Source organism: Lolium perenne, chromosome 7 (genome assembly GCF_019359855.2).
Source record: "Lolium perenne isolate Kyuss_39 chromosome 7, Kyuss_2.0, whole genome shotgun sequence".
Lineage (NCBI taxonomy): Eukaryota > Viridiplantae > Streptophyta > Magnoliopsida > Poales > Poaceae > Lolium > Lolium perenne.
The window spans coordinates 6,471,853-6,489,123 of record NC_067250.2 but is presented as its reverse complement, the minus strand read 5'-3'; the positions used below and the strand labels follow the sequence as shown (position 1 = coordinate 6,489,123).

General features: G+C 49.1%; 1 protein-coding gene and 2 pseudogenes across 1 annotated transcript; 1 reads left to right on the top strand and 2 right to left on the bottom strand.

Moving 5' to 3' along the window:
* Positions 1–4,110: 4,110 nt before the first annotated feature.
* LOC127313846 (uncharacterized) lies at positions 4,111–5,329 on the bottom strand (annotated as a pseudogene).
* Positions 5,330–11,569: 6,240 nt separating this feature from the next.
* Positions 11,570–13,818, top strand: LOC127311593 (uncharacterized). Its single transcript, XM_051342036.2, has 2 exons — positions 11,570–11,818; positions 12,474–13,818. Exons 1-2 carry the CDS (start codon positions 11,691–11,693, stop codon positions 13,642–13,644), a joined length of 1,299 nt encoding a protein of 432 aa, XP_051197996.1. The 5' UTR covers positions 11,570–11,690; the 3' UTR covers positions 13,645–13,818.
* A 531-nt stretch (positions 13,819–14,349) lies between these two features.
* LOC127316283 (avenin-like a4) lies at positions 14,350–16,439 on the bottom strand (annotated as a pseudogene).
* Between the last annotated feature and the right edge of the window lie 832 nt (positions 16,440–17,271).

Sequence of the window (17,271 nt, the reverse complement as noted above, 5' to 3'; positions counted from 1 at the left end):
TGAGTTCCCTCTAAACACACGTCATAGGGGTTATGCCGAGGCTGCCTTCATTGTTGAGAAATGATGTGAATTGAGGTGAAATTGTACGGCCAAGCCCTGTGCAGTTCCCAGGTTAACAGTTGGTTTTCACTAGGAGGCCAAGCTCATGGGGAGAGGTGCTCATACTAGGATTTGTAAGTGAAAGGTTATGGTTGATGATCCGCGTACTGTGTTACGGTGACTCGGAGTTATTCCGACGGATGAAATTAAATGTTGTGGCACAAGTGTGCAACCTCTGCAGAGTGTAAATCTATTCGAATAGCCGTGTCCACGGTTACGGACGGTTGGAAGGGCCATACAGTTTCCGGTGTCAGATTTTTGAAAACTTTAGTAAATGTGAATGGTGACTGGGTGAATTGTTGGAATTATACCAATGTTGTGGGAATGACACTAATGTTCCCACTTGAGTTAGTTAGCACATGATCCAATACTTGTGAACTAAAATATGGCTTATGCAAGTTAAACTAGAGCTTAGTACCTTTAGTTGGCATTTTACATTAGTATTAGTTTGCAAGTACTTAAAGTACTTACGGATTTGTCCCTGGCTATTCAAATGGCCAGAGTATGATGATGAACAGAACTATCACGAGGATGACCAGCAGGACGCCTACGACAACTAGGGGTTTCTGACGTCAAAAGTTGGCTTGTGGACTAGAGAGTCCATTCGTTGTTACGCTTCCGCTATGTATGAACTTGTGTACGTATGTTGATGGATATATCAACCATTTGTGTAAGATGAATCATGTGATTCAATATTGTAAGACATTATGGCTTGTAATAAATAATGACTGTGATATTCGACTATTATGCCTCGCAACAACATTTTCCTGGGATTGCGATGAATGACATAATAGGCATCCGGACATAAAAATCCGGGTGTTGACAATACTGGATCCTAAAACACCGCAGTTCACCATTTCTTACACCACATGATTGAAACCTTTGCTTATGGAAAATATACTTCCAACATACGTCCACATTTTTAGAAAAAACCAATTCGAGATTCAGTAATTTGTAAATTCTACTTATTCCATGTAACAAGCATGATTGTAAATACATCGCCACATTCTTCTCTCTAGCTAACACAAAAGTGAGAAAATAACTAGATTAACAACAGATTAATTTTGTAAAATGACTTGATTGTAAAAATGTTACCACTCGATTGTGAGCAGATTAAATTTGCAAAAGCAACAATATTTTACATGTAGCGACGGAATGTAAGAAGCATAGGAAATTGCATGTTTTTTCCATTGCCAGCTAGGAAAAACTTCATCACGGTACAACCAGCCTTTTGAGGGAACTACATTTCTATATTGTAAAACCTCAAGAACCGGAAATACATCAAACTGAACTAAAAATTGTAAAATACATGGAACTGAACCTGAAGAACAGAGGAATGACATTAATATAATTTACTACATCCTATGCTATTGTTAGATGTAACAAAATAGTTTTATCTTACTGCTTGAAGATAATTAGATGTAAAAAATGCTAGTTAGATGTAAAAAAAATACATGTACAAAAAATTAGTTACATGTAAAAAGAATCAGAGATCTCCAACAACTTTTTTGATGTACTAAAATGGTTCTTACATGTAATAAACAAGTAGTTGGATGTAACTAAATTCAGAGATGTATGCAAAACAGTCCTGGATGGAAAGAAAATAGATGAATCTGTGGGAAACTACATGTTAAATCCTAAAAAAGTACATAGAATTTGTTTTAGGTCTTTGGATTGCAGGAGAGTAGTAGAAGAGAGGAGAGTAGTCGTAGACATGGTACTATTACTGGAATAAAATCAAATGCAACGAGGATGCCCTTCCCCAGCTGATCATAGGAGGTCAAGAGGCCACACCTTCAGTCAGTCATCATGCATGTCTCAAAAAATTACAACCTGTAAATATACAGGGAGGGGGATTGGTGGTACACGATGATGCAACAGAGCACTAGCATCATCTAGTACTAGTAGTTCTTCTCGTGGCCTCATACCTCTGTTTGCGGCCGTCGCTGTTGCCTGATGCAGGCCCAAGGTCGTCCTGGATGCACAACGCTGCACGAAGCATGTCGACGGGGACGCTGGCGGGGAGCACAAAAGAAGGTCGGTGATGGCAGCGGTGGACCTTAGTGAGAACGAAGGCAACGAAGACCATGGCCACGAGGCGGCGGTTCAGATCCATGCCCCCATACGCCACTGCCGCATACAACCCTGCCGCCACCGCGCTGCCAGGCCGAACCCCACCACCCGCTCCGCCGCGTGCCCACTCGATGCGGTTGCGGGTCTTCGCCGCGATGAAGAGGAATCGTGCGGGAGCCCGGCGCCGCAGCTCACAGCCACAGCGCCTCCAGCCCCGACCCCCCGCCGATTCACTAGCACCGCCCCCACAAGCCCGAGTCCCGCCGCCTCCCAGCTCGACGCGGTTGCGATCGCCTCCGATGAAGAGGAATCGTGCAGGTGAGAGGAGAGAGTTTCCAGGGAGGATGAGAATGGGGGGATTTCGCCGAGGTATCAGGTAGGACTATGTCTCTCTCTCGTCGGTCCGAGTCACGTGGGATTTCTTGACGTTGACCACTTGGTCGCCTCTACTTCAGTTCGCACTAGCCGCACGATTAGGATCCGACGCACGCGAGGGGGAGCACTTTGTAAGACCGAATAGTGCCCCGGCAGTTATTAGAAATTGGGTTTATAATTTGCCACACATTTTTCTTCACACCTCTATTATTTATTGAATATAAGAGTTCTTCATCCAACTGAATGGGCTGCTTGGTGATTCGCATGGTTCTTAAGTACGTAGTAACTTCACTTGGTCCAGTGTGGGCCGGTGAAACGCGGGTTGGGCTTCGCGGTTCGACGCACCCTGGACCCTGGTGAGACGTGGTTGCTTCATTCCAACCGCTGCTTTCTGCCGCGTCAACGCCATTGTTCACTTGATCGCCCTTCAAGGTAGTGTCCGTTGCAGAGGTCTGCTAACAAGATGTGAGTTAGGTGACTGCAAGTGGAGCTGTGAGGGCAGCATAGTAGAGATGAACGTATCTGGTTGGAGCTGAGACACTAACACCAGTGAAAACATCAGTAACAAAACATGACCGTTGTTGGCTGGACAAGATGAGACATACGGAGTAGGAAACAACCCCGAAAGAAAAACCATCTAGACAACTCGGTGGGGATTTTCTGTCACTAAAACCAGCAACCTAGGGAACCTGACACCACATGTAGGTGCTCTGAATGGCCAGATCAGTAACATAGCATGCACGTTTAGGCATGAGGCTGTTGCTAAATTTGCGAGGACGAGAAGAACACACAGGGACATCAGGTTGGACGAGGAGAGGTGGTAAAAGCGTCGATTTGGATGGATAAGAGGAGAAGTAAGCACACCAAGAGGGGCAGTAGAAGCGAAAGCACGAAGGTCATGGAAGGACCCCAGCCGAACAACATTGGAGTGAAGCAGGCCTTCCGGGAGGTCTACCCAACCTTCAAGCTCAGACACAAATGCAGCGGCTCGCTTCCTCTTCCGCTTCCACGGGCAGCGTGCGTCGGCTGAAGGGGAGCTCCTGCTGTTCACATGAAGAAGAAAAAAACATGCCAGTAAAGGAACTGAAGATACACGGTGGGTTCTGTTCCAAGTGTGATCCAGCAGCATGTCAAATATGGACCACCTACATTACAGATGCATCAAGGTGAATCTGATACCGAAAAACATTGACAACTTTGGGTGTTCTTTACCAGTGTGTTATAGCTTACAACCAAGTAAACATTGCAGAAACATGTAGAACGAAAGTCAATGCAGCCTAGAAAATTAAAATTCGGTAGTTTGAGCAGCGGCAAGCAAAAGTTGTTCAACGTACTGTATCACAGATCAACCCATTGTACGATTAAACAAAACAGCTAGACTGAAACTAAACCAGAAGGTTCATTATTACCAATAAGCTCCAACGATCAATACTGAGTTCTAGACAATGGGTACCCATTGGACTAAATACGAAAGTTTCAGTAATATTCGCACAACAAAATTCAAAGAAGTGCTAGTGATACGATGGCAATGCCCAGGTTGCAAGAGTATCTGCTGTGTTGTGAGGGGAATTTTTCACCAGGAGCTTGTAGAGCAGCGAGCGTGCGAGGATCACTGGACATCTGAGTAGAACATGCTCGGATACACCCAGAGGGGCCACAGCTTGCGGGATCTGGTTCTTTCATATTCTATGCGACGGGCGCCAGATGGATCTGGCTCATCACCCACCCCATGTAAGGCAATAGAGCGATGGCCCCCATAGTACAACCACCTGCTCCTTCCTCCCCATCGTTCTGGCCTCAGGCAAGAAAATGGCCGGCCCCTCACATCACCTCCTACAAAGAGTGCCCAATTATCCAGCTGCTTCACCTCCATCCATTTTGCAGGGGTGGTCGAGATGTCAAGGTGGTGAGGTATACATTGCAGTACTGAGTAGCTTGGGGACATTGTACTGAAACAGGAAACCATCAGAAGCATGTCCCCGCAGACAACTAGCCATGGTTTCACATACGAGCATGGTGGCAGGTCACCGACCCACTCAGTTGTTATCTCCTACAGACCAAGCTGTGGGGACAGCTGCAACGTGTAGATCTTATAAGAATCATCCATAGCGATGAACTGACCATTCCATTCCACAATCTGCTCTATCCGTCCATCAGAAAGCTGGAGTTCAGACCAAGAGTCACTTCCAACCGGCCAGTCAAACAGGGAGGTCTGAGTGCCAACAAGAAGGTGTGAGTTGGGTGATGTAAGGGGAGCTGTCAGAGTGCCGCAGTAGTAGAACTCCATATGAAAATCACCGTCGAAGGGGAGACGTGGAGGTGAAACCTCAGCACCACTGAACACATCAAAAACAATACAATATCCACCATGGCAGCTGATTAGTTGACCATAGGAAGTGCCAACAAAACGCTTTTCCCCACCATAAATATCTTGAGGAACCTGGCAGCGAAGGGTGATGTTCTTGTTGGTCGGATCAATGACTTTACATGTGCGTAGCTCATGGTGACTGTTGGAAGGGACATCAGGAGGTTCAACAAAGACATGGAATTGGACGAGGAGCGGTGGGAATTTGGCACAGAATGCAGATTTGGATGGGTATGAAGAGAATGCAGCACGCCATGAGCGGCAGGTTGCAGCGAAGGCAAGAAGGTCACAGAAGGATCCTGATAGAGCAAGAATGGAGTCAAGCAGACCATTAGGGAGGTCGGCCCAACCTTGGAGCCCAGACTCAGCAGGTTGCGTGGACCCAGTGGCAACACACAGTTTGCTAGGGCTTTGCATTATGGCAAATTCTGTGCAAAACATAACATGTTCAAGGGAAACAGATTAGATGGACCAGCTGATGAAGAAATGAAAAGGAAAAGGACAGCTATCATGTTATAACTATCAATCTAGTACATGGATAGCTTATATGTTAATTTTCTGGTCTAATATATACCATGCATCAACACTTGTTACTAACCAGTATACGTACATTAATACTAAGTATAACATTAGCTGCCACTGTCCAACTCATCGTTGGGTTTTCGTGTTCAAAAATCAATATAACAACATGGAGATAACACAAACTCTTTTCGTTTGCCAACCTGCATCTAAGACTCCTTTGCAACACACATATGCATCTTCCGAACATAAAACTGAAAAGGCCATGCAGGCACTAGTAAAAGTGTCCAATCAACAAGACCAGTACACCGAACGAATAATTTATGCCACATTCCATCTGCAGATCATTTCATGGGTTACAACGTACCGGAAACGCTCTAAAAAAATTAACAAAGACAAAAGCTTTGTCTTATCCATTAATTAACAAGAAAGTGCATAGTTAATAAGAGGGAGACCAGGCGAAAACCAATAAAATCAAGGCCTAGCCCACCCGAACACCAACACAACATGGCCACGCCCACTCTAGTCGACGAACACCGGAGACTACAAAAGGACTCCAACCACACGAACACAACCAACGGTGACCCGCTCCACCAAACTAGCCGACCTACCACCACTGCGGAAGAGAAGAAGTCATGCTTGCTATGGGAGTAGCAGACTGGGACGCTCCCACAAAAGTGAAGAAGGCTGGAGAGCCACCTCAGACCTTGCGCCAGAAGTGGTGCCCGATACGGTAATGACCAACTTCGAGAGCCACCTCATCGCCCACACGACAGAAGGATAAACACCTTAAAATTTGTCAAACACTTGAAGCAGCCGCTTCAACTTTCCGCTACTCGACGCGCCCTGCGCGGTCCACTTTCCGGGGCCGTTGCCCCGACATACCACCACTCACTCTCGAGCTGCAATGCTATATGAACCGCCAATCCGCAGCCCAAGCTGCACAACCATCACACAAACTCTTCCGGGCCACCACCCCAACATAAAAGCCGGCCGCCCCCTCTAGGACATGTCAACTGAGCCGACAATACCACCGTACAAGCGGCACAACACTGCCACCTAAACCATGATGAGCTGTGATCCTAACTCATAGAGCCACCACCCGCGATGGTCCCCGAGGCAGCAACATCGGCGTGTAAGCACAACCTCTTGGGGCCGCCGCCCCAACATCCACCAAACCTTCAATGAGAGAGACACTAACAAACATCCACTTCAGCGTCCATCAGCACTGGCCGAGAACATGCAGAATAGATGCACAGGGAGATTGACCGGCCAAATCTGCCTTGCAGCAACCAATTAGCACCACTCATGCGACCCCCGTAACCAACGCGGCGCCCTATAGCAAGGCCCTGGACAGGGCTCGAATTGGCCCGCTCACCGGAGCCTAGATCTGGTGCACAAGGGCGTCACCGGCACGCATGGGCGGCGCCAGGGGTATGCTGGTATATGCAATTGAATACCCATGATTTGGGCAGAAAAAAATGAGTACAGGGAATATGCGGCCCGTTAGCCCAACCTCAGCGCCTCAGCCCAACCCAACCTCATGACGCTGCGTTGTCTCGCTCACGATTCGCACGAAGTCAGTCACGAACAGAGCACACACAGAGGAGAGAAGAGACGACACGGGCAGCAACCCTAGGGCGATTCCAGTCGATCCAAGCAGAGGCGGCGGCGGGCCGGCGGCGTGGCGCGGCGCGGCTACGAACAGCGGGCGGCGGCCGGCGAACCAGCAACCGCGGCGCGGCGGACGGCCACCGGCGAGCGGCGATTCGGCGACGCGATGTCCAGCTAGAGCCACGGCAAGGGGAAGGGGCCAAAGTGCAAGGTAATATTTAGATTTCATTTCCTCTCTATTTCTTCAGATTTCAGTCTAGATTTAGCCTTTAGGCCTTGTTTTAGGATATTGCTGCTAGATGCACATTTAGTTGCTAGTTTTAGGATATTGTTGCTAGATGCAAGTTCCTAATTTGAGTAATTTCTTCAAATTTTCGTTTGTTTACAAGATTCTTAAGTTACATGGTAATAGGATCAATTATTCTATCAAGAAAAGGTACTGCTTGTATGCCTCAATGCAAATGATTAGTTGTATTTATTGATAATTACTATGGATTCAGGCCGGCAATCTTGCCCATGGGTTTGGGCGCCCATGGGCACCCGATCCGAATGGGTAGGGTATGGGTCGACTATTTTGCCCTTGGTCGAACCCATGGGTAACCCGATTAGTTATGGGTAGGGCATGGGCATAAGATTGTGTCCGTGGGTAACCCGATGGGTCGCCCGATTAGTATTGATAATTAAATAAATATATATATTCTATATAATAATTGGTCCTTTATTTGATGTAAATACATACCACATACAAAAGCAAACACTTGGTTGCTAGGTAGCAAGACACTAGACTTAAACGTATGTTAAGTTTGTTTTGTGCTAAAGCTAGTTCCTAGTTCCTACTGACCCATGCAAAATACGACATGACTTCCATGCCTTTCACTGGCACGGGGACTCACTAGCTCCTGAAGTGATGCATGGATCGGTAGACTTCCAGTTAGTGCCACTGCCACCCCAAGAGAAAAATGAACGTAGGGATAAATGCCTACATAAGGAACCGCAAAACCAAGTACCCGAGACTTGAGTGTGATTTGTTTTCGATTGCCTGAACGGAGTTCTCCCACGTGCATGAATTGTAATGGATTTTTTTTTTGTAAATGACATGCTGGCTTTGCAAAGCTAAGATGGTGCTATTTGATGGGTTGTCTACAAACCCGATGGGTGCCCGGTTGGGTCGGGTGACCCGATGGGCGTGGGCATGGGTATGCTCTTAGACCCATGGGCAGGGTCGTGGGCTTGGACCTCGCCCGTTTGTTAAATGGGCATGGGTCTAGGAGACGTCGACCCGGTCAAACCCGACCCGATTGCCAGCCTTACTATGGATTTATGGTTTTATGAACTTATCTATTTTGTGCTGTTATTTGACTGAAATATTGTTGGTACTAGCGAATTTGTGGCCATATGTCATATATATATATACTATATAGCTTTTATTTTGTTCACATTGAGCTTTGAGTTTTTTTGGGGAGGGAAATGAATACCCTTCACCCAATTCGTGGAGCCGCCGTTGCCGGCACGTAGCTCCACCTCCCAGCCTCGCCATAGCACCCCCTTGTCCCGTCCCGCCGCTGCACAGCCTCACCAAGTCCTCCTCACCGTGCCACCCATCGTGCAACACCTACAACTACCGTGTAGTGTAACATGCAATGCACGTTGTCTGAAGCTATCTCATGGTATTAAGAGCCACAAAATTTCCCAAAAAACTTCCTCCACTCGCATGCTGCCTTCCTCTACATTAAGCGCACAACAGCGCCACCCAAACCATCGGCTCAAATCCAGCAAGTGTTGACGGCGTTGGAGGAGAGCGCCACGTCCACGAAGACGCTCATCGAGCAATTGATTAAGCGCCTTGACGATCAGATCACGGTAGGGTTGGACTAACGAGCTGCAGATCGTTAAGGCTCGGCTCGTTAAGCTCGTGATCGTTAAGGCTCGAATCGTTAAGCTCGTAATCATTGTTCGGCTCGACTCGTTATGTTATTTCGAGCGCTCGTGAGCAGCTCGTTAAGGATCATTAAGGAGGCAATGCAAAGAAAACATGTGTGCATTGTCTGGTGAGGAAGAGCGGAAGCATAGGTTTTTAGATCCTACTGTAGGAGTTTCAAACATGCTTAAAGAGCATATTTTTCTTGGCCCCTTTGTGCCAAATATTTGAGATAACTAAAGTGACTCATTGTCAAAACTGGTGAAGCTTAGCTTGTTACCGATCTTAACGAGTAGCTCACGAACATAGTCGGCTCGATTGTTTAGCTCGTTAACCTTAACGAGCAAAAATGGCTGCTCAGCGAGCAAACGAGCACTCATTTAACTCGTCGAGCTTCAAGCTTTTTGTCCAACCCTAGATCACGGTCGCCGACCAACGCCACGCCACGCGGAGCAGACAACGTTCAACGCCCATGTCTGCTCGAGCTGCAGAGCGCGTGTACGCAGTTGGACCTCACCCAAGCCGATCAGGATCAGGTCGTCACACCTCGCCGGCCGATTTTTTTTCATCTATCCGAAGAACAGAACCTTGGGAGGAAAAGCCGTCTTCCTCCCGAGCCCCGCTCCCCCACCTAACCCTAACCCCGCTCCCCACCCCCCCTCGCCCCGCCGCCGCCGATGGTCGCCGCCGGGCCTGGCCCGCGCGGTTGACGGCGGCGGCGAGGCCCCCCTCCTCGTGGTCGGCTGGCGGAGGCTCAGCGCCCCGCTTGAAGCAGGTTCCCCTCGCAACGCGATCTTGGCGGCGGCGTCCGGACGACGGCTGCGGGCGGCGCGGGCGGCGCCATCTGGCCTGCGTCTGCGGGCGGCGCGTGCGGCGACAGGAGCAGCGCGGCGGCGCGTCGGGCGTCGCTCCGCCTGGGCGGCTCGGGAGGGCGCTGGGCGCTGGGTGGTTTCGGCCAGCCGGGCAGGGGCCCGGCCCCGTTCGAGCCCCCCCCCGCTCGCGTCTCCTCCTCCGCCGGATCTCGCTCTGCCGGCAGCCGGGGTGGTTGCTGGCCGCGGATCAAGCTGCGGAGGTCTCCGTCCAATCCTCAGATCTGGCGCCGGTGAGAGCCGTGGTGGCTGTGGGCTGCCTTGATCTTTGGAGTTGCTCACTCATCTGGTGGTCTGCGTGGGGCAGATGCCGGTGAGGTCGGTCGTCCCCTGTTCGGGCGTGGGTGTTCTGCGTCGGTGGTGGTTCTCGGTGCTCTGTTGCGGTCCGGCGGCGCGAGGAGTTTGGTTCCAAGGCGGCGGCCTTGGTCGGTGGGAACCTTGCTGGTTGTCGGGCGAGCCAGAGGTTCTGGTGCTGGTCGGTGGCCATGGTCGGGCGGGCGACGTGGTCGCGGCGAGCCATATGTTGTGGCGGCGGTTCGGTCGTCGTTCGACGGCCTAACCCTGTGTGCAAGAAGGAGAGGCTACGCCGAGGGGAAACCCTTGCCCGTTTGGGCCATGATGGCGACGTCTGCGGACGCCGTCCCCTTCTTGAAGGCGTCATGTGGCTTCTCTCCTTCTTCCTACTATCTCTGGGTGAAAACCCAAGATCCTCTGATCGGGCGGTGGCGGCACTCCGGTGTCGCGATCTTCTTGAAGACATCGTCTTGGAGTCCACAACACGTAGCTCTCCGAAGGTTGTGTGGCGAAGGTGGCTTCGTTTGGCGATCTTCGGCAAGGCTTGCTCCGTCCCCTTCCCTGGTCGAGCCTCCTTGGTGCTACTTCTCGGTCTGTGAGCAACGCGGGTCGGTCCTCGGTGGTGGTCGGCCTCCGGTGGCGCTTCTGCGACGAAGGAGTGTTGTTGAGGCGCGCGTGAAAATGGCTCGCTCTCGGGTGAGCTCCGGCCCGACACTGTAGACTCCAGCTCTTCTTCGAGTCCTCGTAGGCGCTTTGGCTGAGCTTCTTGGTCGCGCTTCCGGTTGTAGCTTCTTCGGTAGTTCGTGTGGGTGTGTGGTGTCGGTCTGTAAGCTGGGTTCAGCGCTTTGTATCGTTCTCGCCTTTGTTGGCTTTGTTAATTCAAAGTCGGGCACTTCAGTGCCTTTCATCTAAAAAAAACCTCGCCGGCCCAGCGCCTTCCTGCCGCGCGACCCCTCGAGCCGTCACACCAAAATCTAGCGTAATATAAACCCTAACCTACACTAAACAATTGCAAGTTCTGTAGGGTTGTATTTAGAAGCAGAAATGCTAACCGAAAGACGGATACATGAATACATCCATTCGCCAGGTACGACCGATCAAGGCGAAAATGAAACTAGCTAGGGTTTAAGCGAAAGAGAGAAGAAGGGAGAGAGAGCGCAAGCCATACATATGATCCAGACGGCAGAGATCGGAGACGACGGCGCGCTGGCTGGCCGGCTGGCTGACGCCGGCCTGATCTTCTCTGGCGGCGGCGGCGGCGGCGGCGGCGGTGGCGGCGGCTCGCCTCGCCTTCCCTTCGCTCCCGGTCAGCGCCGCTCCAGTTCACTCGTCTCGCTTATATTATATCGGGGCCAACCTACGCATGCAGCATCGGCCCAGTTCTTACTTTTGGGCTTCTGCGACTGGGCTGGACCGTACGGAACAATGGTGTAGCGTAGCGGTCTCCTCCTCGGCTGGGACGCACGCATCGACCGGCGAGCACCGCACCGCCGCGTCCGTCCCCTCGCCGACGCAAGGCGGAGCCACCGATACTGGTACACGGGCATAGCGGGTGCGCGGCTCCATGGCCGGAGGCAGCAGCCGCCGCCGCCGCCGTTCTCGCCTGAGAGCGCGGCCGCCGCAGGCCGACGAGCCCTCCCCGCCGCCGCCGGTGGCGGCACCGGCACCGGCACCAGCGAGTCTCGGCAACAGGTCTGCACGCTCGCCCTAACCTTGCTTTTCTCTTCCGTTTCTGGATCCAAGATCGATTAGTCGGTGGGCCACGCCGCAGCTGCCCTGCCCCAACAATTCCAAGCTATCTTTCATTTCCTTTGGTTCAGTTTGGTCTTCCTCGTGGCCATGGTGCTGCCCTGCCACTAGGAATCCTCAATTTTTGTTTGGCGACGAAGAAGTGAGACGGCGGGATGTTTTCGATACGATCCAGTCGGCTTTTGGCTGATGATTTGCTTAGTTGCTTCACAAGTCTGGTTGTCTCAACTCCTTATGACACTTGGGAATTGGGAGGAGCCATGATTTCAGGGTGGCATGGTTGTTGGACATGGTCTGTAAACTCTGCGTGCGGGCAGTTACTGAACACAGCAATTATACATAGGGACTGCATACTGAAGACAATCGTGGTCTGGTACAAAAATGGCATGCTGTAGGTGGTTCTGATGTAGCATATTTTTACTCAAGTCTAGCATGTTGGCATACACCATACCGTGAGAATATTTAGAGTTCAGTTAAGTGGCCATTTTTTAGCCATAAGTTGTAGTCAGAGCATACCCCATTTCTAGCAGTTCACTTGTTAATATAACTCAGTTCTTTCTTCTGATCCATTAATCTTGATTTTTTTTCTGTTGGACAGAGAATCTGTTGCTGAAGAGGGCCCCTGTAAGAGAACTTGTGACGTCTCTGGGTCTACCGCCTCGCCCTCGTCGGGATCTCATGCTTGGGATAACCTTCTGGACAGCATGCTCCATCAAATCATTGCTCTCATTAGCTCATTCCATGACTTCCTTGCTTTCACTGGCACCTGCCGCTCTTGGCGTGCTGCGGCATCTTCCTTCCCGTCTGTATACACTTTCGCCTTCCCACCCCTCCACCTCGAACCAGATATTGGCCATGGAATTTTGAACTCTAATCCTAAATGGAAGCTTGTTGATCCTGCCAAGAAAGCCTTATCCCTTCGCTGTTCGGTGCCCAGGATTACTCCATGTCGCATGCGCTATCTGGGATGCTCAAATGGATATCTCGTCTTCTCCGATCGGGAGCACTGCCACCTTGTCGATGTGTACACGGGTGCTAAGGTGACGCCTCCCAAACTCCAATCCGATGGCAACTCTTTGATCTATGGAATCCTTGTGGCTCCACTCAGTTCACCCAACTCTCATCTCATCCTTTTCTCGAAAACCTCCATACTCCGGTGGCAGGTTGGAACAAATTCCTGGACTGTGTACCCTCTTGTTGGTGAACCCATCCTTCAGGTTGTCTTCTTCAAAGGTCAGGTGTTTGCCATGGACTTTGTTCAGAGGCTTCATACCATACACATCGTGCCTCAGCTCAGTATACAAGAAGTAGCAGTTGTGTGGGAAGAGGGCATGCTTGTAGGCATGCATTCTAAGCCATGGTTGGTGGTCTGTGGTGACATGCTTCTCTTGGTTGATCTCTCGGTAAGCATGGACCTACTGTTTGGCTTCCCTGGTCACTTTCAAATATTCCGCCTCGACTTTTCAGACGAACCAGCTAAGTGGGTGAAGATGCAGAAGTTGGACAGCTGGGCTCTCTTTCTTGCAAATGATAGGAGGACCTCCACATTTTCTTGCATGAACCCTGAAAGATGGGGAGGAAAAAGTAACTACATTTATGTTCCGACGGCATCCGAAGACGATGATGAGCCATGGACTGCAATAGAAGTCGGGCAACCAGTGCCCAGCTCAACTCACCATATGTCATTCAGTTCTGCAGCTACTGCCCATTCCTGTCCACTAAATAGCCTCTGGGTGCTCCCCAGTTTGGTTTGCGGAGTTCAACTCTAATTGATCACCGTTGCTTGTTGCAGTAGCAGTTGTGGCTTTAGGATTTTTCTTAGTCTGTTACAAAGCAAGCCCTGTCAATCGCTTCTTTTATTAGTCTTTGTAACTTCCATGGTTTTTGGACTCTGCACCAAATGTATTGTGTACAAGAATATTTATATATATTGTCTCAAGTGATCTTCCTGAGCTGTGACCACCTACGTTGAAACAGCTATGGCTCCACAGTGATTAGTCGGCTTCTGATGTAGCAGCTTGGTTCAGGTTAGTTATGTGGCAATCTGGTATTTTATAAATTATTAATTCATGTATATGGTTGTGTGCTCCTTTATCTGGTCTCACAATATGATCCTTGTGCCACTCTTATTTTTTTTTTACTTTCATGTCCTGAAATTGTTTTGAATTAATTGAGAACATATGACATACAATGATGCTTCAGTACATTAAGAATGTAAGATGCTTTGGAGATTTCGTCGATCATGCAATTTTATTCAGACAAAAGCTATTTAGGAACAGATGTTCATTATTTCCAATTTGGATGTATCTAGACACATTTTAGTTCTAGATACATCCATATTGAAGTCAATTAATATGAATCAGAGGGAGTAGTACTGGCCACACATGAAGATTTATGACACTTTTATTTTGTCACCACTTCCTCGATCAACTAAATGGTGATCGATTTACCTAGCACGGCACATCCTTCTCTTTTCAGCAGGCACCACCGGCACATGTAGTGTCCATAGGGCTGCTATAGGGGGTAAGAGTGATTTTACTGCAGGGGGTGGTGGTGCAATATTCTGTGATGTACACGTTGCACATTGATGGAAGGGCATGAAGCACCATACTAATTATCTCAAACTGAACCTGTTGTTGTGGCTGATTGAAACTCTGGCACTGCTGCTGCTGCATGATGGACTGTGCCACGCTGCAGACAACCTGGCACCGAGCCTGCTCTGAGATCTGCGCTAGCTGCTGGTGGCACTGCTGCTGCATCAGCGGGCAGCTGCTCGCCTGCAACATCTGGGATTGGATAAATGCTGATGTCGCTGGGCTACACTGTTGCAGGAATGTGTTACATGTGTTCATCTGATGCTACCATTGTTGTTTTTGCTGCTGGCATTGCCCGCAGCCTGGCTGCAGGTTGTGTCCAGCTGCGCAGCGGTGTTGGTCACCGTGAGAGAGATGAGAGCAAGGTCTTCATGGTGGTTGGATACTGGTGTGCTTTGATGTTTATGTTTGTGTGAAGGATGGTGGAGGGGTTAGTGCAAATCTATTTATAGCTACCACGGTATGATTTTGTGCATTCTATTCCTAGGTTGTTTTGCTAAATTATTTGCGTGCCTTTCAAAGTGATCATTTGATACTCTTGTGGTAGGTGGCGCTACAAGCCTAATCTTGGATAACAGTCGTCATCGATAATCGGTATGACTCATCACTTTACATGTCAAGCATAGATTTTGATTGCATCCTTTTATGAAGCCCATTTTGTAATGTTGTCTAAATTGTTAGGTATGAACCACATTAGTATAGCCTGTCGGTACACTTTAAATGCCAAGGCTTGTATATAGACTTGTTTTAGTGTCGGTACACTCATTTTGGTCCATATCTAGTCCACTTTGAAATATGTAAAAGGTCTTACATTAGTGAACAGAGGAAGTATGATATATGCTTGCATCATAATATTATGAGTTAGTAATCTTCCAAGGTGTCTATATACTCCTAGGCCCATCGATACTTGACCTGCCAAGCCCCTTCTTGTCCAAATGTTGTTGTTCATTGGGCTGGCTGGCCAAATGTAGCTCTACAGAAATATAAAGCTAAAAACTGATTTACATGTTCTGAAGCCTATCCTGGAGACGGGCGATTTGTTTTCACCTCCCTCTGGCTCTAGTGATGAAACTGCAAGTACCCCGTGCCCTTCGCTGTGCCTTTTTATTTACAGCTGCCCTTTTTTTTGCAACTGACTTATCAGTTCGGACTCTTGGAATGACTATGAAACAAAGCAATAGTGCTTAAACAGTAGGGGCTGTGCTAGGAGAATCATATTTGCTTTGCTTGTCTTTTTTTTTCTTGATTGAGTTTAACGAGTAGGTGTTATGCTATTTGTTAGTTTGAGGAATAAGCGGGTGGTGAGTAGACATAATGATCTAATATGAAACTTGAACAACCTGTCTATCAAGTTTAACTCCTCCATAGAACTGCAATTTTGTACACATGTCGTTCTCAATCTCATTCCGAGCTTTGTTCAGCTCAGTGTATGCAAATATAATGTGGTATTTATATCCTCACGATCCACACCAATCATGTTTCTAGGAACCATGGTAGCTTCTTATATTTTTATACATAGCTTTGTGTCTCACATTTTGTCCTTAATTTGTTTCATCGAACAGGAAGAGGTCTGCCATGATAATCAGGGCTATGAGAACCTGCTATGACTTGGCCTCATCCGTCTTCGCTGCATCTGTGCCGCAAGGATGGGCAGAACTTCTGGACGATTTGCTCCAATTTATCGTAGGTCTCGTTGGCTCCGTTCAGCAAACTCCTTGCCTTCGGTTCCACATGTCACCCTTGGCATGATCTCTTCTAGAGCGCACACGTCCTCTTTCCAGCCTCTGCTCCTCCAACCCATTCTCCATTCCAACACTAAACAACCTCTCTCGCATGACAGCTGGATCCTTTTCAGTGTCCGCGGATGGAAACTGGCTGACCCTTCTGCCGATGCTGCTGTCTCCTGTGGAAGTCTGCTTTCCCCGAGTGTCCTCAGAAGTATGATCTTTCTGCACTACTCCTACGGGCATCTTATCTTCTGGGCAACAATCAGATCCACATCATTAATGCATTCAATGGTGCTAAGGTTGTGCCTCCTCGCATCAAGGTAGCACACGCGTCCTCTTTGAAGTCTCGCTTGAGCTATGTCACCTTGACTTCTCCTGTTGCATCCGCTGACTCGCATCTCCTTGTCGGCGGTGGCCCCTGTCTGTTCCAGTGACGCATCGGGAGCGACTCTTGGTTCGAACACTTTCTTAAGGATTGTGTTTTCACTCCTCAGATCATGCCTTTCAAGGGCAAGACATATGCCCTAGGGTCTTTTGGGTGGTTCACCGTCATACACTTGTCACCTGGTCTCATAATTCAGAAGTTTGAAGTTGAGTTTGAGGAAAAGATATCTGAATATCTTTAGTGGGCATATCTGAAAGCATGGCCTGTCGTTTGTGGTGAGGCGGTGACACGCTTCTTTTGGTCAAACTTGTGCAAGCAGGAAGAAGTATGAAACCCTCCAAGGCTTCGAGTTCATGTCCTCCAAAGCTCGACTCATTGGACGCCACAAACATGAAGGCAAGGTGGGTGAAGGTGGACATGTTGGATAACTGGGCCATCTCTGTTAGCGCCGATGGGCCATGCCAGGCGTTGCCGTGCATGAACTCAGAGAGATGGGGAGGGAGGAGCAACCACATGTACTTTCCAGGTTATCAAGTCTGAACAACCTTGGGCTGTAGTCCAACTGTGGCAACGGTGTAGTGACCGTCCGACATGGTTACAGCTAGTGAACGCTGGAGGCCACTACCACAGATTAGAGTGTACCTGGGTCTTTCCTGATGTGTTCCCTGGCTCTTGCCGATGATGATCTTA